The 22,127-nt window shown below is 41.7% G+C and overlaps 2 protein-coding genes across 4 annotated transcripts in view; both read right to left on the bottom strand.

Annotated features, from left to right (window-relative positions):
- Positions 1-424: 424 nt before the first annotated feature.
- NSRP1 (nuclear speckle splicing regulatory protein 1) lies at positions 425-18,514 on the bottom strand. 2 transcript variants are annotated; one of them, XM_064467886.1, is made up of 7 exons: positions 18,409-18,514; positions 17,163-17,250; positions 7,484-7,540; positions 6,084-6,215; positions 4,944-5,151; positions 4,260-4,368; positions 425-2,079 (listed from the first exon to the last, which is right to left on the bottom strand). In XM_064467886.1, the coding sequence occupies exons 1-7, from the start codon at positions 18,426-18,428 to the stop codon at positions 1,053-1,055; spliced, it is 1,641 nt and encodes a 546-aa protein (XP_064323956.1). In that variant the 5' UTR covers positions 18,429-18,514; the 3' UTR covers positions 425-1,052. The 2 variants fall into 2 exon arrangements, with proteins under 2 accessions (XP_064323956.1, XP_064323958.1); XM_064467888.1 differs by lacking the exons at positions 7,484-7,540; positions 17,163-17,250; positions 18,409-18,514 and having other exon boundaries at positions 6,068-6,194.
- A 1,019-nt stretch (positions 18,515-19,533) lies between these two features.
- Positions 19,534-22,127, bottom strand: part of EFCAB5 (EF-hand calcium binding domain 5) — a 41,757-nt gene continuing 39,163 nt past the window's right edge. The window contains exons 20-21 of one of the 2 annotated variants that reach the window (XM_064467885.1): positions 21,196-21,292; positions 19,534-19,635 (exon numbers count right to left, since the gene is read on the bottom strand). In XM_064467885.1, the coding sequence (XP_064323955.1) occupies positions 21,274-21,292 (19 nt within the window). In that variant the 3' untranslated portion in view covers positions 19,534-19,635; positions 21,196-21,273. Of the gene's footprint in view, positions 19,636-21,195; positions 21,293-21,534; positions 21,725-22,127 lie in introns of those variants that run through there. The other variant, XM_064467884.1, reaches the window with a different exon arrangement.

Here is a 22,127-nt window from a genome sequence, read left to right as displayed (position 1 = left end):
TAGTAAACTGGTGGGCTTGGCTTTTAGTTTTACTCACCCTTTGCCTCATTGCTATGTCTGCTGAACAAAATATTAGTGAAACACAAATCTCAAACCCTTTTTTTACATTGGTTCACCTTACCATAGCATAAAAGCAATAAATTTACTCATAAACAAAGCGAAAGAAACCATTGTGAAAAGCGTTGAAAATGTATTTTAAAAACTATGACCACCGTCAGATACCCTACTTACCGAGTTATAGTTTGGAGAGGAATTTACTTTTGATTATGAACCTTTGAACAGACAGGTTGACAAATCTGAAAGGTTACCTCCAGCAGAATGAGCAGATATGGCTGTAATGCATGAAAACAGTCTCGTGTACCATATTTCACACAAAAAAGAGGAAATAAAGTAACACAGCATTAAAAAAGACCTAGGCATTAGACCCAGTATTTATCTTACATTTTATTTAAGTGTTTCTGTACATCAGGTCCCAAAACCAAAGCCCACACATAAATACAAAATTTGTATGTCAATATGCATTCAGCCTACAAAATGCTGTACTACGTACAGAAATCTCCTAGATTATTATTCAGGCTGCTTTTCTTGCTCCCCCCCCCCCATTTTTACAGGTCTGCTTCTCATTTTTGAGAGAATCAGTGGGCAACAAGGACTCCTGCGAAGGCCTGAATGCCGTTGTTTCAGCAGAGCTCACAGTTTCAGCTGGTGAAAGGAGTAGCGGCTGCCAAGGGGACAATATTCTCACCTTACGTTGTTTAACACTCCTAGGTCTGTCCCAGAACCTTCAAGTACCATGATAAGGTACTCAAGGCCAGGGTGGAGAGAGTCAGCCAAATTTAATATTTCAACTGTATAAAGAGACTAAGGGTGTGTATCAAGTGATATGTTAATCCATTTCAAAAGTTGTTCCTCTATTACGCCACACACAATTTCTTAAATGAAAGACAGGAATAAATAGCTACGATACACTTGAACTTCTGTACAAGAGTCCATGCAGCAGTGGCTTTTCCTCTTGGCTGACAGAGCGAGTGTTTCTGTCCACCACAGGGCCGTTAATCTTCTTCCTTCTCGATGTAAGATTTAGTACTGACGCGTGCCATTTGCCTCGCCAAATAGCGGTCCCTTGCTGACATGACTGTCTCTTCATTGCTTCGTTTGGCAAATTTGCTCATGCTCTCAGATGGTTTCTGTGCTTGTTCCTTCTCCTCCTTCTCCCCTTCTCCAGCTTTACGCTTCTGCTCAGACAAAATCCCAGAGCTGCATCCTCCCTTCTCATCCACCTCTCTCTCTTTTCCCTTTCCCTCTTTTTCCAGATCAGTCTCTCCATCTTTTTCTAAAGATGCAGGAGTGGTTTCCCTCCTCTCTCTGTACTTCTTTTCATCACGACCATGTTTTTCTCTACTCTCCTTCACATGGTCTTCCTTTTCTCTGCATTTCTCTCCTCTCTCCTTCTCTCTGTCATTATATCTGTCTTTACCGTTTCTTATTCTCTCTTTCTCTCGTTCCTTTTCTGAGCCCCTCTCCTCCCTCTCCTTTGCCTTCCTCCATTCTCTGCCATGTCCCTCCCTCTCCTTTCTTTCCTTCCCCCTTTGTTTATCATCTTGCTCTTCCCTCCTTCTGTAGTTATCTTTATTGGTGTGATCCCCGTATCTGTGTCGCTCTTCCTTTTCCCTTTGGTGATCCTTTTCGTGGGTCCTACTTCTCTCATAGTCTTTTTCCCTGTATTGCTCATCATTCCCCCTCCTGCTTGGTCTGCTCTCTCCCCTCTTTGTAAGATGGGCTTTTGTGCGCAGCTCTTCCTCCGCACCAGAGGAGCTCGGTGACCTGGAATGCCTCTGGCTCTTGTGATGTTTAGCCTCCTCTTCACTGCTCACAGAGCTCTCTCTCCTCTTCTTTTTCAAATTTACTTTACTATTTCTGTGTCTCTTATCATCATCACTACTATCAGTTCCTAAGTCGGTATCGGCGTCCGGATTATTCTCCTTCTTAGCAGAGGGCTTCAGTCTTTGCTTTTCATAGGGGCATTTGTTCCTTTGAGTGGACTCATCGTAACAAGTGTCAGATTTTTCTTCCTTTATCCTACATTTTTGATGTTAAAAAAGAAAAAAAAAGATTACACAGCCTGAAATCTCAGACTTTTCTACAAACTGACTTCTGGTCAGGACTTAAGCAAAAGATGCTGCTGAAAAGCATAAGAAAGCAAAGCTATCTTTGGCTCAGGAATACAGCGCAGAGGATTTCTATTAAGTATCTGGTTCATTGCTAAATGTGAGCTGGTGAATTTACCTAAAAGAACGACTATGGTTAAGTATCTGTAGCCTCCATCTAAGGAGAAAGACATAGATTTGTATTCTTGCGTAAGCTTTTGGCAAGCTACATGCTTTTCCCTATGTGTTTATTCCTCTATTCATGTCAAATAATCATCCAGAGAAGCAGCAGGTTGTATGTCTTGTCGACAGAGGTAGGAACATAGCTTCCATTAGTAGCAGGAGTAGATTCTTTTTAATCCAGTATTTCTGAAGATCACACTCTTGTGGCTAGATTGAAATTAGCACCTTTTAACAGCTTCTTAAATACAAAAGGTCGACCCACGGAGGACCAATTTGGGCAGTAGACAGAAGGGTTATGTTTTGTCATTCTTTTCGGGCTGATAAGGAAATCCACATTTACTCACACGAGCCACATGTCTCTTCTTTCTAAGCATACAGCTACAGTAACAGCCTGTGGTAAATCCTCATGAATCAGCACACCATCTAGTGAGATTGAATGCTTGAAAGCATGGTCAGTCTACGAACAATGACTAAAAATTATGCTGAAAAGTTTGATAATTTGTTTAGCAATCTAGTCAATTAAAATGGCGAGTCAAAGTGGATCACTTCAGGGACAAGTGATGCAAATTCTGAGATCTAAAAATTGAGCTGTTTTCTCTCTGCATGCTCTTGTACCACCAGGAGAAAGAATAAAATTAAGAAATACACCTAAGCTTATTTGAAAGCCTCGCTGGGATCACCATCTACAGTACTACTTGTCTGGACCTGCATTAATTTTATATATAGTTCACAAAAGGAACATTTCCTTAATTTGCAACATTAAGAAACCATCATTTCAAATGATCTCTACATAGTGCAAAACTACATTTTCCTGAAGACACTCTGAAAGAACTATTAAAGCAAACAGACAACAAGTGGGCTGACTGCTACTGCTACTGTTTTTACAGAGATGCAACTGAGTACCTTAGATTTCATCAATAAATTTCCCATTTTCTGCTTAAATTCAGGAAGCTGTTCTGCAGTAATTCTTACTTCCTATTTCTTTTATACTACTTTTCCCTATTTATTTCCAATAAGGTGGCATACCCTTATACTAAAGACACAATCGAGAATTGTGGTATTACAGATAGCCGAGTAACTTCACTGTGATCACATTCTTCATTTAAGCTACGGATTTACTTTCTAATAATCCAACCTCAGATCTAGAAGATCTCTTGATGAAAGCTGCGTTTTCTTTGGGATGGCAGGCATTTAACTAGTGACATCTGGGTTTACGGCCTATCTCAAGTGAGGTTTAACCTGAATTAATTGTTTCAAACGATCCGTTGTTGCATGTAAGAAACGCATCCCCTTCACCATATTTATCCACAGGGCAGAATTTCACCGTCTCAACTACATGAATAATTCAGCCTCATCTCATTACTTTGCTTTGGAATGTGCACGTATTAAGATTTTAAAATAATCCCACTGGAATTCCTGTATATTTGATTAATTTCCATTTACCACAGCCTCAACACTCAATTAATTTATTCTTTATGAACCTGTAAATGTGGAGTAAGGACGAAGTTAGAGACTCGCATTCTTTTCAGGGAATTCATATCACATCATCGTTTCCTTTGACTTACCTCTATGCTCATTATTTTACTTTTTGTCTCCCTCATGGTTCAAAATATGCAACTTAATGCAGATTGCCAAATATTACGCAAACCAAAGTAAATATAGATTAGAATACCAAGCAGTATTACAAGTACGACTGTCCTCTTAATACTTTTTAAATGGCATCCCTCTCCTCGTTTCTGCCTTATGGTCTATACCACTGATGATCATTAGACATTTTCACACAATTCAGTTAGCCAGCTGTATAAAGTAACCAGCTTACCCTACCAGCATTTTAGGACTCTCTAATTCTTGCAGTGCCCCAGTGAGTCCAGAATCACAAACAGCCAGAAGCTGGGTCGTACCCGAAAGCCTTCTGGAATTGCATCCTACCTGGCTTCACGGAAGCTGCATTTAGGCATCTCTTCTTCCCCTACCCTCTGGTTTAGAAGATGTCTGTAAAATCCGCTGAGATCCTTCTGTTTGGTCACATCCAGGTACGCTAAGAGAAAGAGAGTAAGGTTGGATTTACCATGCCGCAAATACTCACCGCACACAACTCACGATTGGTAGACACCACCAAGACATCAATCTCCAGCCAGGAGGTTTTCAAGACCAGAGTGGAAAAAGCTCAGAACAATCTGATTCGACCTCACAGCAGACCACACTTCAAGCGAAAGGCTGGGACAGGTGACCGTCAGAGGTCACTCCAACATGGTTTATCTTACGATCCCATATCCTCTTCCTTACCCCTATTTCTGGGACACTGTACGGAATGTCTGAAGTAAGGAGTGCAAGCACCATTGTACCCCAGGCTTATGAGTCTTTCTTCAACAGCTGACCCTTCCTCAGAAATTAGAAGTAGCAACCCAGATAGTAGTGACACAAAGAGAGGAGATTCCTCTGTTCCTTCAGTAACATGTACAACAGAAAATAACAAAGTGGGATCTGGTTCAGTACCTGCTATCTGGTTCTTTTTTATTTTAATCATCTCAAGCCTCACAGAGGTCAGATGACAGCAAATCCTGTACGAGGCCATATGCCTTTTTAAGGGCCTTATGTGAGTGTGAACCTTACCCTCGAGAGCTGCCTCTCTTCTTTCTCTTTCCTCCTCCTCAGCCCTTTCTTGCAGCTTCTTCTTATAGGCTGAAGTCACAAAAGCCTCTTTGTGAGCAAACTCTCCTCCTTCCATTTCACGCTCTTTCTGAATTTTTCTTTCCATTCTTTTTTCTTGCTCCTTCTTTCGAATCTCAGCTGCTTTGAGGATATTTTGGATGTATCTGGGCTAAAATAGGAGATAAAAAGGGTATAATGCTGAGAGATAATTAAGGTGGCTCAGAAAACACAAACTGGGATTGCTGCAGATGTTGAGGAACTTCTGTAATGGAAGAAAGTCAACAGAAGCTAATCTAACATATTCTTACACTGTTTGGCAGCTCTCTGAAATAAACTGTCGTTCCCTTTTAGATCACCAACACGGCATGCTTCCCTAACAAAAGGCGTTGCTGTACTCAATCAAAACATTCAGCCCATCTCTGACTAGGATTATTTTTGCTCTGAGTGAAATGAAATGTTTTTTAATTTCTCGCCCCTCTGTCTTGTATTAGTCTTGCCTTTCTATTGCTGTAGAGGAGCGGGAAGCTTCCTTTTATACCCACATGACCTGACAAGAGCTTTCAAATGAAAGAACAATGAAAGTATCACTTCTCAGGATAACTCAGCAATGCTTTGAAACAAGGCATTGGGCTGTGGAAATTGGCTCACATTTCACCCACGGAAGTTAATTACTTTAGACTTCTGCCAGTACTGGAGGACTGTCAGAGGAGGGTCGATTTATGCTCATTGGCTTAATAACTGAAGAGTCTTTATTACCAGAAGTAGGATCGTTGCAGGGCCCACCGCCTCGAATCCTGTTATCCCATTGCAACATTCTCTTCAGAAATACACAGAAAGATATGCTACATGTACATCATAAATTGGGCAGGAAACTTGTGGTCTGCCACCCTCCAGAATACCCCTGGATCAGGACTCTGAGGTATCTGATGAACTAACCGTTTTGCCAAAATTCTTGCGAATTACTGCCTTATAGAACAGGGTTTGAGCAAAACACTTGCATTCCCCTTGAGAAAATACACTCGGCAAAGCTTAAAAGTTAATCAATCAGTTATTCCAAGCATACAGAGATAAGACAGACAGCATACATTTTCGGGTATCGACCTTTTTGTCATCTGTTCCAGATAACACTCTGGCATTACTTTCTTTCTTCTGCTGCTGCATTTCATCGTAAATACTGTCATATTCGTACACTGTAGCATCTTCCTCCAAAGCCTTCTGAATCTCCAGTTTGGTCTAGAAGAAAAAAAGAGGGGAGGAGAAGAAAAGATACCAAAAAATTAAGCATGATATTTTTACTCTTTTCAAACATTTTATTCCTATGTTGGAATTTAAACAGATCTATAGTATAATCCTATCCATTAAAACATGGAGTGCAAATTAGAAACAGTCTGATCTACAAAACTCTTAAACTGTTTACAGGATTGAGAAAACAAACAACCGAATAATCACCAGTGTTGGCAGCTGCAGGAAATACAGGAGGCAAAGCACAACAGTCAAAACAATTCAGGAAACTTCTTAATGAGCAAACTGTTCCATCCAATAACGCAATTTCGTTTTTTATATAAAAAATAAACAACATTTCAATACATTTTACGGTCTATTTTCATCTATAGTTTATCTCCCCTCCCCAAAGCTCCAAATAATAAATATGTACCAGTATAATTCAGGATATGACTCCATATTTCACAGTTCTGTCTTCTGTTTGCACAGTCAACTTGGAAGAAAGAACTGTGAAAACGATCAGTTTTTAAAAGCCCGATTGGAAAAAAACAACTACTGGGGGTCAGACCTCCTGACAGCAGGAGAGGAATGCTGAGCCGCAACCATGCCAGCAAAGAACAGCGATGTGTTACATGCGTGGTGCATAAACACCTTCTTCTTCTAGCGACATCTTTTATTGGTCTGGAGTTTTTTTAAATGTAAAATTCATGTTTCCTCTATACAATTTGTTCCTCGATTAGAGCAAAAGGCTCACTGTTGGTATATATTTAAATATTTAAAACCCCAGTCCTCTGTGGTGTTACATTCTACACATGCAACAAACTGTTTGAGAAATTCTAAAAACATCAATGTGTTCAATGCCACAAAACAAACTTCAACATCTTGTGTGCTTAAGTGCTTCCACTGATTAAACAGAAATTTTATTGTGTTTTAAATTATGGCCAACTCTGTTAAACCTCACTCGTGCAGCTTTCATTGGGCAGCTTTTCAGCTGCTCTGACCACAGCCAGAAGAATTTCAAAAAGAAAAATCTTGCCCAGAAAAGCGAAACGAAATCTTTGCTAGCGGGAAGGCTCTGAGAACGTCAAGCCAAATTTTAAAGAAAGTCTTGTGCTGCACAAGGCAATGCACAAAATCATAAAATTATGTGGAATTTTTTTAAAGGGTAACTCTGACTCTGAACCTGCACAATTATGTTTCTGCAATTATTCAATAAAAGAGAATGGATTCAGTAATTTTGTAATTTGCCATGGGCATGAAGAGTTCCCACTGCATCTTACCTGTTTCATTGCTTGTTTTTTCAATGCTTCTTTCTGAAGACTTTCACCAACAGTTGGCTATAGAAGGAAACATTGCAGAAATAAAATTCAGTACATTGACACACTTCATATTATTTTTCTACCGTTCTAACAAATAACTATATAACAGCCCCATTACATAAGTCAGCCTCTCACTTCAATCGTATTTTTCTGTAAGGAAGGGAAATGAGACGTTCATGCACACACATACCATCCATCAGCCTTTTCCATGAGCAAGGTATTGCAGTACCTCAACATATGTATGTATATAGGGATTTTTTTAAAGAAAATGGTGATGAGATTAAGAACACTACTTCAATGACATGTACCTCAAAAGCTGCATAAAAATTCATCCTGTTTCACATAACAAGCAACCTCCGGCAAAGAAATGCTCAGAGACAGAGGAGGTCTGTGAAAACTGTGGAGTTGCAATGCTTTCCTCCAGCCACTGCCAAAAACTGGCTGATACCCCTCCACTACGGCAAGGGTCAGTCTGTTGGCACAAGCAGCTAGCGCATCAGCAGGCAAAGCATCTAGCAAAGGACAGCTAAAGCCAGTACTGAACAAATTCCTAAGAAGAGGATGCTTGTAATACATCTACTCACTCGCAAACACTACAATTATTTCACTTTTTTGCCATAAAACAGAAAAAAAGGGAAAACAAAGAAAACAAACCCCCCCAAAATCAAGAGAAATTTGAGTTATACCCTCACATCAATTTATGTATCAAAAACATTTTAATGCTCTTGGGAATTATATGACTGTGAATAAAGAAGGATAAATATTCTCAATGATTTTTTATATTATCTTTCTGTGAAATAGATGGGTGCTATTCAGAATACCCAAACTCTTCTGCCAGCACGTAAATGTCATCAGAGGCGCAGCAGTCATGAGCAGATGTTGTCACTGACAATCACATGAAAAAACTGCATTCATAGTAAAAAACAAATATCCAAAAGGATTTGGCGCTTACTTCAAGTCTGATGTGAACAAATAAGAATGCTGCTGTACTTCAAACATGTAAACATGTTAATGGTTAATTTCTCAAGATTAACATGCTAGGAAATAGCAATTCTGCCCTTCCCTAAGAAAAACCATATCCACTACTGAAAACATGCTTTTAATCATACTGATTTTAAAAAAACTTCACATTTTATTTAGTTTTATCTTTTAATTAGCTTTGAACTAAACTGCATGTCTATCTTTCCTCAAACAACAGATAATACTGCTTATTAAAGAGATGCACTATCCATGACAGGACTTGTACCCTTGTTTATGTAATTAAGTATCTCTTTATCTTAAAAAGCAGAAATAGGAAAGAAAAATTCTTTTGCATTTTGGCAGCTTCCCAAGTTTTGCAACTTTGACTAATATGTGCTCTATATCACATTTTAAAAAGACAGATTGTGTAATCAGCTCTTAATAAAATTAAAAAATGGAAAGGAGCAGCAGGAAGCCTGGCAGCAGGGACTAGGATCTTCTGAAATCAAACAGAATTAGTACCGTGTAAATGCAAACAGATCCCCTGAACAAGAAGGTTTTTTATTTCATTTGATGTTTAAAATACAATAATGTTTCATGACCCCCCTTTCTTATGCTATTAACATTTTAACAGATGTGTCAACAGGGAAGAAAATCAAGTGCTTTTCCACAATTTTCTACATGACAGACTGTAAACAGTCTGAGTATTTTTCAACAGATAATTTCAGAAACGGGGAACAAGCCGTGCCATGAGCAGCAGAATTAACGGAGTTCCGTAATATGTCACTTGGTGCCCTCTGCCTCTTTCTTTCCCCATCACCTCCTCAGACACCCTGCCAGCTTGATTTGGCAGGTGGGCAACACCGTGCGACCAAGAGCTAGCCCAGTGCTGAGCGGTTGGTCAGCGGTTCCTCCTCAACGCTGAGAAAGATTAAAATCACAGATTCTCATCTATGTCTGTCCCTTTGCCCAGCTGCCGGTTTTCAGGAAGACCGCAGGAACACAGCGCCTTTGGGGCCTCTGCCACCCGCCGAGGCCGGTTAAGATTGTTAGTGCGTTCACAAGTTGTATGGGATTAACTAACAGGTTCACACAGCCATCATCTCTATGGGATTTTCTTCTGCTATGCAAACCATAAATAATAAAAAGAGTTGCAAGCTTCTGTGTAGTTCTTTTTTTTTGTTTAAGAGCCAAAAAGGTAGTATCTCAGAGGAGTATCAAGTAATTCTAAACTCAGTAAGAGAAGGTGCTACGACAATGCTTAATATTTGGAGAAGTACATATGGTACCAGGTAATAGCATCCATTGAGTTCTAGATACTCAGAACTTTGCTCACATCCCATAAACAGGCTAGGGCTTACTTTTATGAGTAATACTACAATTAAAAAAAAAAAAAAAGAGACACAGTATTTAAAATATTCCTTCCTAGCCCGCTCCAAGTGAGCCACTTACAGACAAGTAAAAATGGGAACCTGAAAGGGCACATATTCCAGCTTTTTCTGGTCCTTTAATTGCTACCTGCAGACTCAGATAAAATCCACCTCTGCTTTCAAAATGTTAAACCTCGTGGTTAAACAACAGTAATAAAGGGAAAGCGTGATGTGTACTTTCATGGAAGAAAAGCCCTGCGCTGATCCAGTTACGCTCGTCACCAGAAAGCAGCCCTCTGCCTAACCCAGCTGCAGGTAACCGGGTAAGGACGCAGCGCGCGCTCCAGGCTTTAGGAAGCTGAGCTTGGCAGATGTCAGCAGCACACTCGCAGAGTCCGGCGTGGTATCAGGGACTACACCCTGTATACTTACTGCAGCTCGCTGATTATTTGGACTAGAACTGGATATAGCCTCCTGTTTATTTGTGTAGCTGGTTGACTGGGGGAAGCAGACAGCAGATTATTTAGTCTAAAATAACCTACAAGAATCCTGGCTTCATTCATGTAGTATTTACCTCTGGCTTTCAGGAGTGATAAGCTGATGTTGAGAAATATTTAAAATGCTGTACTTTATTTTTATGTCACATGCTTTGTCCTAAAAAACCACTATCAATAAGCCAGTATAAATTTCTTAAAATAAACAACTATTTTGAATTGGCAGTGGAACATACACCAGCATTACACAGAAGACCTAGACTTCCTCCTGGCTCTTGGGGAAGAGGATGTCCTCTGCTTGACATACTAAGGGCCATCACTGAGGATTCCTCTACCAGACACTCTTACACCAGCTTTACAGAAAGGTACCTAAAGAGTAAGGAATCTCCCCTGCATTATGCCAGAAAATGAGGGCTCAGGAGAAGACAAAAGAGATTCTGCAGTTATATTTACTGCAGTAAATATACAGTTATATATTTCATTCCACCAAAATACATAAACGCTGCTGAGGATGCTTTCTTGTCTGCCTACATGAAATAAACGTGTTGATCTACAAAGATTACATAAACACAAATGCAATATATGATCCTCATATTGTACATATAACTGTACAGAAGCCCACCTGTGATTTGTTTGTCTAGAGTGGCAGTAAGTTTACGAAAACCAAACAGCTTCCCTAATGGTTTATGGTTGACAATTTCCTGTTGTGGTATGAGCTCTGATAGATGAGAACTTCCCGTTCTTTTGTATTGTTTTTACTTATCAACTGTCCATTTATTAAAGGCCCTACAAGCTCAGCAATCTGTCTCACACCTTCTCCTTCCCTGCAGTCAAGCTATTCTTCTGAAGCACAAAGCTTATAGTTTAATCTTTTCTGGAAGGAGAACATTTTTAACCCTACCCTGTGAGACACAGAAGCCGTGCAAATCAGGAAACTCCTAGAAGTAAGACTCTCGAGTCTACCACTCCTACGAGACCATGGAAGAGAACTTGCATGCAACTGAAAAGGTTAAAAAAAAAGAAAAAAAAAAAGAGTAATTACCCCATTCTACTAACACTTCTCATTGTTCTCTCCCATGTCTTATCTCCTTCAGGTATCTATAAGCTTCTTTCAGGTTCATAAGTACCTGAGCTACCTCCTTATTTTCATCCTGCAGGCAAGCACCCCTTTAAGTTACTTCTTAAAACATCATCTTCACATCCCTCCTACACAACCAAGGATGACAATGCATTCAAATTACTGGCCAATGTTTTTTGGTTTGTCTCAGCTATGTTCAACTCACGACAGAGCGTGCAGACCATTTACAGCTTACACAAAAAGCTCGATCCAAAGTTCAAACGCAAATACCTAAAAAGGCAATTTCACAAGTGAGACAACTAAAATTTCGTTTTCTTACAGATTTGTCCTCTCTGCCCTCCCACATCTCAGTCCCAGCTGCAGTTCTTTGGTTTCCCTCTGCATCTCCTGCTTCCTCATGCCTCACCTAGACTAGGCAGCCAGCCCTCAGCTTCCAGGCCAGCCAAACAGAACTGGGGAGGGTTGAGATCATCTTGTCTTTCTCCTCATCGGGGCATTAACAGGGTCTTTGTTCTGCATTTAGAGACATCCAGTCTTGTTGAATTCACTTTAAAGTGGCCTGTACATTCAGAAACTTACTATGGGCAAATGTCAAGACAATGAATTGTATAAAGCTCTTTTCTGAAAGCCAAAATGAGGATAGCAAATGATCGACCTGAATATGCCTAGTTTGAATAATTCTTGGGCTCTACTTATCCTTCTCACTTATCTCATTTGTTCTTGAGAAAAACCTTGTTTTGACATCGAGTTTTTAGAAGTAATTACTCCTAAACTGCTGCTGTAAACAGCACAAGTTCCAGAGCAAAGGGTGCAGCACCATTTAAGCTCAGTCTCAGAAAACAAGTCTTAGTCTGTGACTAGTATCATTTTCAGTGCTGACGCTGGTTTCTAGGAAGTTACGCTCTGAGGCGCTCTCAAAGCATACATGAGACGCCCGACCTCTTTTTCCCCACTGACTGCCACAAGTATGAGACCAACAAATTCTGACGTAATAACTGTTATTAACGGAGTACCCTGTCTTAGCTGCACAGCCCACCTCCTAAGGTACTGTGGTTGCTACCAAAACCCCAGGTGTGGTACTTACTGACAGACCGTGTAAACCATCACACCATTCCTTTTTTAAAACCAAAAGATGCTTCTGCTCTAATATAACCTGTTATGAAAGACCCAGGAGGGGGCTTTGCCCTTTAACATGGCCCTTTTTAATTCTCTGCATGCTGCTTTATAGTAGACACATTAAAATAAATCACCTTTGTTTAAAGTGAAATACATTTTTAAAGGGAAATGAAATGCTTCAGTGATGTTGGGCAGATTATATGTAGTTTGATTTTAATCTCTCACCACAACCATCTAGTTTTAACTGGATGCACAGAAAAATATTTGACCTAACGGCAACAACAGGGTAATTTGGAGCTCTATTTGATGAGCAAGTGAAAGAAGCACAGGTAGTCAGCCAGTTCACAAAATGCTAATTTTACATTTATACTGAACTAGCCAGTCCAAGAGCTGAGAAATAGACACTTTCAGAGCAAAATTCATCCCACCGATTTTAGGTGTCTACTTCAGAATGAGAGAAGTTGTGCCTCAAAAGTACCTGCATCTCTGTTGGCTGTACAGGGAGATCAGGGAGCTCCAGTGTAGATAACCGCATATGCTTCCATGGATCTCCCCAGGTTTGTGGCCCTGAAAGGCTGAGATCTAACTCTGCTCCCTTCATTTTTCTCACATCAGATAAGGAATCTCAGACTGTGAGATCTCTGGATTCCTGGCACTTTGGTACCAAAGCATCTTAAAATGAGCTATTTACACTCTCATGTATATGTATTTAGCAGTGAATCGTTAAGGCTTGCCCTCAGACCTATATTATCTAACTACAGCGTGCACATGGATGGTCACTAAATGTACAGGAGACTCAAGCCTTCACAGGAAAACAAAACAAAACAAAAAGTCAAGTCAGGCAACAGATTCCCCTCAATTCACACGCTATACGAGTCATGGCTACTAGCAGAGGATTAAGAGAAAGGACATGAAAAACAAGTCACATACAGAATTAGCTTTCCTTGGCGTTCCCTCCTAGGTTCCAGAAACGAGGATAGGGACTTCCTGAACTGGAGGATGCACCTGGACCATTGTTTGACACCAAGAACAGCCCTTAATTTGACTAATCCATTTCTGAATCCATTTTATTTTTGGCCATGCCACAATATCCTGTGGCAATAAGTTCCACAACCTAATTATACTTTGTGTGGAGAAAAAAAAAACAATTTCCTTTTGTTTAGATTAAACCAGTTACTTGGTAATTCCTTAATATACTCTACTGCTCTTATTATGAGAAATGGCAAAATCACTTTACTTTCCCTGAATCGCTCTTGATTTCACATCCTTCCTCTCTCAAGTTATTCCTCTCCACTTCCTGCTCAGCAATCTCTTTCCTTAGACCCCACCCGTTGTCTACTTAAGTCTTATTTCGCATGAAAACTGTTGCATAAGCTCTGGTCATCATCCGTACTCATTACTTTGCCAATTTTCAGTCGTACAGTACCCTCTGCAAAGTTGCAAAGTGAATGGAAAGATCTGTAAGCAAAACCAAAAAAATGGAGTCTACAACAGCACATACTTTTCTGCTTGTTTTCAGCTTCTCCCTTTGAGCCTGCTTACACACTCCATTTATCTTCTAGATGGTCACTAAAAACCCCACCAAATCAAGCTGATATTTTCACAGAACTAACCACACTGACTCCACGATCTCTCTCCTGACTTTAGCACCCGCTGTGGTCTACGTACAGGTTTCTTCCCAGTTAAACTTTACATCCTGTAGCAACAATCAGTTTTGAAAGGCTGGTAAGGTGCAGGAAAGTACGTTGGGTAATTCTGATACAATCAAGAAACAGAAATTTTATCTGCTGTACCACAGAGATATTTTCAACCAAATTCCAAAGAGAAAACAGAACATGGGACAGTGCACTGGGAATACTGACAAGCCACATCCGAAAATGAAAGGCATGAATAAAGGAATAATATTTTGGAGAAAATGGATATATCATAAATAACTGTAAGCCAGAATGGACAATTACTTCTAACATACCCTTGTTTCCTGCTGTAACATCTACTCTGTACAACGGGCTCTCCTAGGGGTAACAACCTTCCCCCCAGTTTTTAAAGACAGCAGCGACTCCTCATTATGAAGGCAAATAATTCAGAACTATATTGGCTAGAAGTAACTGTAACTGCCTGGTTTACTTTTTCCCAGTAAACATTGCATTTCAAGAAAATTTCCATCCCAGATGTTCTACTTCTTATGAACCAACCCAAATCTTCATCAGCAACTACCATCCATTAATGAACTTAGCCATGGCAAAAAAAACCTTTAAAACTCCTTCAGTAAGGTACAGGGAAAATCTTAATGAAATATGCAGAGTAACATTTTAAAAAAAAGGGAGCAGAAGTTTGGTATCTAATATATAATCACAGACCAAGTCAGGTGTGCAGATTTCCCAGCACAAACTTTATTAGAGTTCAGTTAAAAATACATAATCTCCAGACATTTGAGATATAGTTCTGACTGATACGGTAGCAGACAGGAAATGAAACCCCTCCCAAATGCTGCTCCTTATCTTGAAAAGCTCTAAAATTATTATTGAACTAATAAAGTAGTTTTGCTTTTTTTAAAAATGATCCTCTTTGATAAAGGCAGTTATGAGATTATTACTTTTTGCTGGCTATGTACCATACTGATGAGCATGACAACTTTGAAGAGTCTTTAGAGCAGACTCTAGCAGCAAATCTGTCAGCCTTTCTGAAAGGGGGGATACTTGATCTGTTAAGCTATAAGTTAGTAGACCACATCATACATTTTTAGAATTATTAGCATTATTTTGCTTTAATGTTTAGATATTAGAAGGAAATAAGAAGTGAAAACCCCACAAGATAGCTCCATACTCAGGAAGGTTCCCAGTCCTACTGTGTAACCTTTTAATGGTAATAGATTAATTCAAGGGCGTTCCTGGATCTGGAAAATGTGGGGTCAGTCCCTTAATGTCAAGAAAGACCAAATCCCAAACTGACAGGGAAAGTGCTCCTGCCATTGCAGACAGCCGACCCGCTGTCATCTCCCTTGGGTGTATTTAAAGGAAAGCCTCTCTTTAGGGCCACGGTGCCACCTAAGAGCTCAAGTGGCTGGACACACCTCAGAGCACCAAGGACAACAGCTAAGTGAGGAAAGAGATGGGATTTAAGACATGTTCCTGTCCTCTCTGTTTCCTCTAAGTCCTATAAACTGCACTGAGGCAGCTGCACATTGGGGGACTGAGTGGATGTTACTAGGAAAGCCCTCAGCCCTCTCAAGCCCTGTATAAAGGGAGCTCAGAGCCTCCAACAGCAGCATTCTAGATTCTGGAGTAGAGCCAGGCACACAGAGGTTGGGAATTGCTAGATTCAGGCTTTCTGACATAAGCCCAACAACTGCTAGTTCATTAAAAGAACATTTTAAAAAAGAATGTTTGATAATAGGACTCAAACTACAAACCCCATTCGACACTTTATTAGCACTGCTGTTTTCATCCACACAAAAGAGCGAGCATTGAGTGAAGCTCTAGAGCAGCAAGAACATTTTAGTAACAAGTTCTGTTTGTAAATTTCAACTGTTTCTAAATTTCAACTTCTTAAAAGTTAAAATTCTATACCTATGGCTATATATAAAGTTTATTTTCTGGGGTTTGTGGAAAAAAGTTCAATACACACAGGAAGACATTATGATTAAATTATCACAAGTAATTCCAGATCAATAAAACCCAGTAAATTGTAACATTATGTCCCGAAAGCTCCATCCACGCAGAGAGTTCACCTCCACAATTCTGAGTTTCTATTCTTTACCTGTAAACTCTGAAGCTACTGGCTTAAAATCCTTCAAAAAATCTGGTTTTGGAGTTGGGTTTCTCTAAGGTTTCCAAACCAGCCTACACTCCATACCAGTTCTTGGATGCCCCCCATACTCGTAGCAGTGCATCCAGAAGGGTAATTTTTATAGTGTGCAGCACCCTCTACTGGGGCAGGTAGAAAGCTAGTATTTTGAGGGAATGCTTAAAAAATTTTTTAAAATTAAAGGTGACTATAGGACAGTATCAACATCACGCAATGCAGTCATCCATCAGAGTATCAATAAACTCTGTGATCATAGAAAAGCTGTGTATTGTTCAATCTAATATTACAAGTATTGCGAGTACTTCCAGAGTTACAAGTTCTCATTACTTGCCACTTTTTTTCCTTTTTTTTTCTGTGCTTTAGATCTTCTGGTTTGTACAGCTTTGCTTTGGTTTACAGTGAGTGTGAACATCATAAATCAGTTCTGTCAAATTTGGATGGAATGAGCTGAAGGATAAAATACACTCAACAACTACACTTTCAAGTCAATATCTGAGAAATGACTGTTGATTACTACTCTCTTTCTATTTGCAGACATATTTACCAGCGACAGCCAACAAATTTCTTTACGAGCTAGATACTGTTAACTCTTGCGAACAGGTTGTCACATGGGATCAACTTCCGAAGAGCTGACAGAAAGTAACTAACAATCAAGTCATCACTTCCACTGAGGAAAAAACACAGATGGTATTTCACACCCAAACCCAAAATGATGACACATATCTTAGCAACAGTGCCATAAGCTGATGGGTTAAGGGTTGTGAGCAAATAATTTGCAGAATACAGGGCAAATTTCAGAAGAAAACTGTTGAACTGACCTCTTCATCAGAGTCATCTGCAAACACTGAGAGTTTCTTCGAAACGAGATTTTTCTGTGGCACTTTTTTTGGCATAATGAGCCCATATCTAGGGAAAAAAATTTAAAGTTACCTTTAACACTACTTACGACAAAACACATAGCATGTTCCAAAACAAAAATCTACCATTCACAATTCTAGAAACAAAAGATCAGCATCAATGTAATGTGTCGGGTATAGATCTGAGCAGCTTTTGCAGCAGCGCGCCCAGCCTTGCCACACGCTCGCAGCTTCTCCCGTAGCTACTGCTGTCTTCTTCCATGCAAAGTTTCTGGACGCAATAATCTTCCTAAACTAGGCCACAAACCCTCCTTGTCCAGCGTTCTGTAAGTGACTTCTTTTTTTTCCCTTGGAGAAGTAAGAAATTACTACAGTTCAACCTCCAGAGGTTTAGTCGCAGCCTAGACTAGACACTGATCTGTAACTACACGTGCTGGGGCAATAAGAAATTCACCTATTTTGCACGGCAACGTAAACCAGCAACACGCAGATGCAGCTACGGCTAAAGATAAGATTTAGAGTCATCTTATGTCGTGCAGAGAATGCAGACATAACCGAGGCACCCGCAACTCCTGCGCTGACGCGGCCAACCTCTGCGCTCTGAAACACTCCCTGTGGTTGTGGTAACGAGCAGACTCCAAATCAGGGCTCTCTCCCCCACCTGCCTTTCCCCGACTCCACCACCGAGTAAACAGCTCGTCACAGCGTGGGGGTTCAGCCAGAGAACCCCACGATGCCGTACGTACCGCGTCATCTTTGTGACGAACTATCTGCACCCGTGAGCTCTCAGCCCGCCCCCAGGAGCTCCCGCTGCCCCGGCGGGCCGGGACCCCAACCGCGGCCGCCTCGGCGCCCTGAGGGGATTCTGCTTCCTCTGGGGGAAAACTCCCCCCCAGCAACACGGAAGCAGCCTCCGAGGCCTTCCCGCTGCTTTGTTTTGGGTGGTTTTTTTTTCTTTTTAATAAACACAGTTTTAAGTTCAGGCCGACACAGCAAGGCTACGCGGCGGAGACGCGCCGGCCGGGAGGAGCGAGCCCCGCTCCTGCGGCCCGGCCTTGGGGGTTCTGTCAGGGCTCGCCCCGGCCCGAGTCAGGGCCCCATCTGCGCCCGCCCCGAGGGCCCCCCGGCGCTGCCCCGCGGAGCGGGACCGGGCCGGACCCTCCGCCCCAGGAGCCCGGCGGCGCGGCCCCGCTCCGCCCTCACTCACTGCTTGCCCAGCGCCGCCATCTTGTCCCGGCCGCTGCCGTCGCCGGGCGGAGCCGCCTGCTGTTCCGCGGCCGCAGATTCCTCGGTGACCGGGACACCCCCTTCCCCGCCCGCCCCGGAGCTCCCGCCGCGCCACACCGCACCGCGGCCCCGCTCCAGGAGAAAAACAGAGAGCGGGCGAGGGGGCCGGAGGCTGAGGACGAGTATTTTTAACGGACCATTGGTGAGTGGCGAAAGTGCTGATAGAGGGTGTGTGGGATAGAGTGAGGGTGGCGGCCCGCCCGCCCTCATCGGCCTGAGGGGAGCCGAGCCGAGCTGAGCTCAGCCCAGCCAAGCCCAGTCCAGCCGAGGGTGCCGGCAGCCCGTCACGGCGGCGGCCAGGCCCGGGGACCCGCGTGGGACCGTTGGCGGGAAAGGCCCCTGAGGCGTGTCTCTCCCCGCGGGTGGGCTACGAAGCCGCCCTGCCCCCGCCAGGCATCTCCTGCCGGGAGACGTCGCTTGTTAGCGATGAAAGAAAGAAAAAAGAGTTTTAATTTCCCAACATTTTATTAAAAAAGTGATTCTGCCGAAAGAAACGTTATTGGAAAGATGAAATCTTGCTGTGGGCTGTAATCTCGAGCTTTATCCCAATAAGAAAGCTTTTTTTGCTATATTAAAAATGCAGGGCCTTTCAGCAACACGTTTAGAACAACTTGACAAAATGCTGATTAACAACCTTTACTTAAAATTATTCCTAAAAACTAATTTAAGAAGACCGAATCTTGAAATTTTTTGCTGTATCATTTATGAGCATTGTAGCTTGGTAGTCATGAACGTGTCCCTGCCTCTCTCTTAAACCCATCAAAATTAATTAAGAAAAACAACCTTTAATGAAGCTTTTAAAATTCAGTAGCTATACTAGCAAAATTGTTTCCTTCAATGTTTGTATTCCTATTTTCTTAATAATCCCTAACAGACTTCCTGCCATCTTAACAACAAATACTTGGCGGCTATGCATAAAAAATAAACAACAGTTAATTTAATAAAAGATGCCAAATACCAGCATCGCGAAGGTTAGATGAGGGATTGGGGGTTTAATTGGAGGCACACTAGCGCTGGGCGCCGAGCGGGGCCAAGGGTGGAGCGGGTTTACTCACAATCTCTGCCAGGGAGAGGCAGGTGAGCACCCAGGTGCACAGGCACTGGGCTGGAGCTGAGCCGTGCTGCCACTCCGCCGCTCTCGGAACGCCTGAAACAAAGGACAGAGGTAACTCCAAAAGCCAGGTCAAAACTATGTGACCAGTGTTGTTACAAGACCGAACAGAGAATATCATCCCTTCGGTGGAGCTTTCCCCGAGTCCAGTAGTTCCACCCTGGAAAACGGTGATGCTTGGAAAAGCACACAGCATTATTGTCACAGTGAATGTGCTGCCTTTTTGTTATAATTTCTTGTGTATTGTGGTAGGTCCCCTGTTGTACAACATGCTCTGCTATATCTTAATGCTAAACATTTGATAATTAAAAACGTAAAGTGAAAAGTGCTTTTTTTTCCAAGCTCAGATTTGATTAAAGAGTAATATCCTTCAACGCTGTTTTAATAAATGCTATTACAGGTCACCACAGAATCCATTAAAGCAACCATAGAACAACCATTAAAGGTTGCTCTGTCGATAGAGTGGAGGTTGTTTTGTGCTCCGTTCTGTATTAGAGCACAAGTGGGCATTATCCAACATACACCATGTGTAAACACTGATGTTCATTTGAAAAGAATTCCTATAACTGTGAGTTACACCTTCTTGTAACTGATCTGTCACTGCTCTCTTGGAGCAAGTTCCATGCTAGGAAACCACCCTTTTGTAAGACACCAGCAGTTTGCCAAAGCTGTGTTCTTTTAGTTACATCTACGTCCCTAACTGGAGAACTGGATGCTCTAGGCCTCCTTCATTCTCTCCAGTGAATTAGTTTAATATCTACGAGGAGAACACATGAAAAGGAACGATGACTGCATTAAGTGTTCACTCCTCATCAGTAGGCAGTGTACTGTTGATAAATATCCCCGGCTCAGTTAACGAGTCTTGTCCACATTTGATTTTTAACAGGCCTCTCAGTCTGGCATTAGATCATCAAGGGAGAGATCTCAACAAGAACAACAGTCATTCCTCATGCAGAGATATTACAGATAATAATAGCCTCTTGACTGCTTTGGCACCAAAAAAGCTCACATTTATTAAAGGAGAGAAATACAGACTGAAACCCCGCTCCTGTATATGGCCAGTGAGTATATTAAGTACCTGGCAGATGGTGTTTACAAAGAGGAGGGCTCACGCTGTCCTTCCACAATTGTGTTGCTGTTTGGAGCTGGGTCAGTCCCTCGGGCAGGGCTTGGAGGTCTGAGGTAGATTTACTTGCCAAAAGAGCCGTCATTCTTAATATGTTTTTACGTATTACTTGCCAAAAGGACCATCACTCTTAATATGTTTTTACATATTACTTGCCAAAAGAACTGTCATTCTTAATGTGTTTATCTGGGTGTTTACAGGGAGATCACTTGTTCTGGCAGGTTTCAAAGATGATCTGCTCCCCTTTCCTTAAGGGAGTGAATTTTGATTCTAAATTTAACAGGTTGACTTCTATTGACCAAAAGAGACTGCAGATGTTTAGGACCCCTTATCTGTTGTTTAATCTATTGTGGAATCAAAGTTAATTTCTGAAGTTAGGACCTTAAAAGCACTCAGCTGAAGGTTGCCACTGATGCTATTTCATTGCTGAGCCATGTCTAGTAATCTCACAATTAGTTTATGATATTTACCAGTGATGCAGTCCAGCAGCAGCTCTGCTTGAACTTGCACAGATGCAGCAGTTGGATCAAAGTGATAAATCTCCTGAATCAAATTGTCATCAAGTTTCTGCAATGCAGAGAACAAAAAGAGTCAGGTGGTGGTGCAAAACTTAAGAGAGGATTACAGAGTTAAAGATGGCTAAGTCAAGCGTATAGGAAATCTGTAGGTAATGAAGTATTTCACTGCCAATTCACACTTGGCAAATTCCACTCTATCTTCTCGGGGGAGGAAGAACAGAAAACAAAGTCTCAATATTTTGAAGTCTCACCAGTATACACTGACTCCAGTTCTCAGTCTTCTTTGAGCCCTTCCAGTCTGGATGGAGAAGCAACAGCACAGCCTTAACTATGTTATGTACCAGAGCTGGTGGTTCTACATAGCTCTTTATTTCAGCAAAGCTCTCAGCATCGAGTTTCTGGATGCACTCACGCAGGTCCTGCAGCATGAACCGATGGAACAGAACCCCTGCGTGCCTCAAATTTGCCATTTGTTCTGCCTCTGCAATTGAAGCAAACCTTTTAACAAGTTTCTCAGAGACAACTGCTACTCAAGACTTGGGTTATTGACTGGAAGGCTCTGCCCTCTTTATGACTAACTCTTTGTCTCCTTGACTCATTGATTCGTATACAGCCCAAGTACCCTGTGAAGCTTCTAAAGTTGGGTATGTGCTTGAGAAGGAGAAGAAACTTGCCTCAGGGGCGAGCAGAGGTCCTGAGACCATGAGGGGTTCAGGCATGCAGGTAATTCTGGAACTGTGACATTCAAATTCTTTTGATCTTAGTTGGTACAGTTCTGAGGAGGGCATGGGAGATCCCTGATACAACAAAGCACCTTGCTTCACACCTTATATTTCAGTGGGAATTGGGCATAAAACATCCTGTGAAACGGAGTCAAAATCTAA

The sequence above is a fragment of the Phalacrocorax carbo genome, chromosome 17, assembly GCF_963921805.1.
Source record: "Phalacrocorax carbo chromosome 17, bPhaCar2.1, whole genome shotgun sequence".
Classification (NCBI taxonomy): domain Eukaryota; kingdom Metazoa; phylum Chordata; class Aves; order Suliformes; family Phalacrocoracidae; genus Phalacrocorax; species Phalacrocorax carbo.
This window is presented reverse-complemented; position numbering and strand designations above follow the sequence as displayed.

What these genes read in the sequence shown, in the direction of transcription:
- NSRP1 (XM_064467886.1), bottom strand. Translation starts at nt 18,428, where the DNA reads ATGGCGGCGCTGGGCAAGCA. An exon ending in ATGGCGGCGCTGGGCAAGCA is followed by an intron (nt 17,251 to 18,408) that starts GTGAGTGAGGGC and finishes TTTTTTCCCTAG; the next exon opens with ATATGGGCTCATTATGCCAA. An exon ending in AAAAACAAGCAATGAAACAG is followed by an intron (nt 6,216 to 7,483) that starts GTAAGATGCAGT and finishes TTTTTCTTCTAG; the next exon opens with ACCAAACTGGAGATTCAGAA.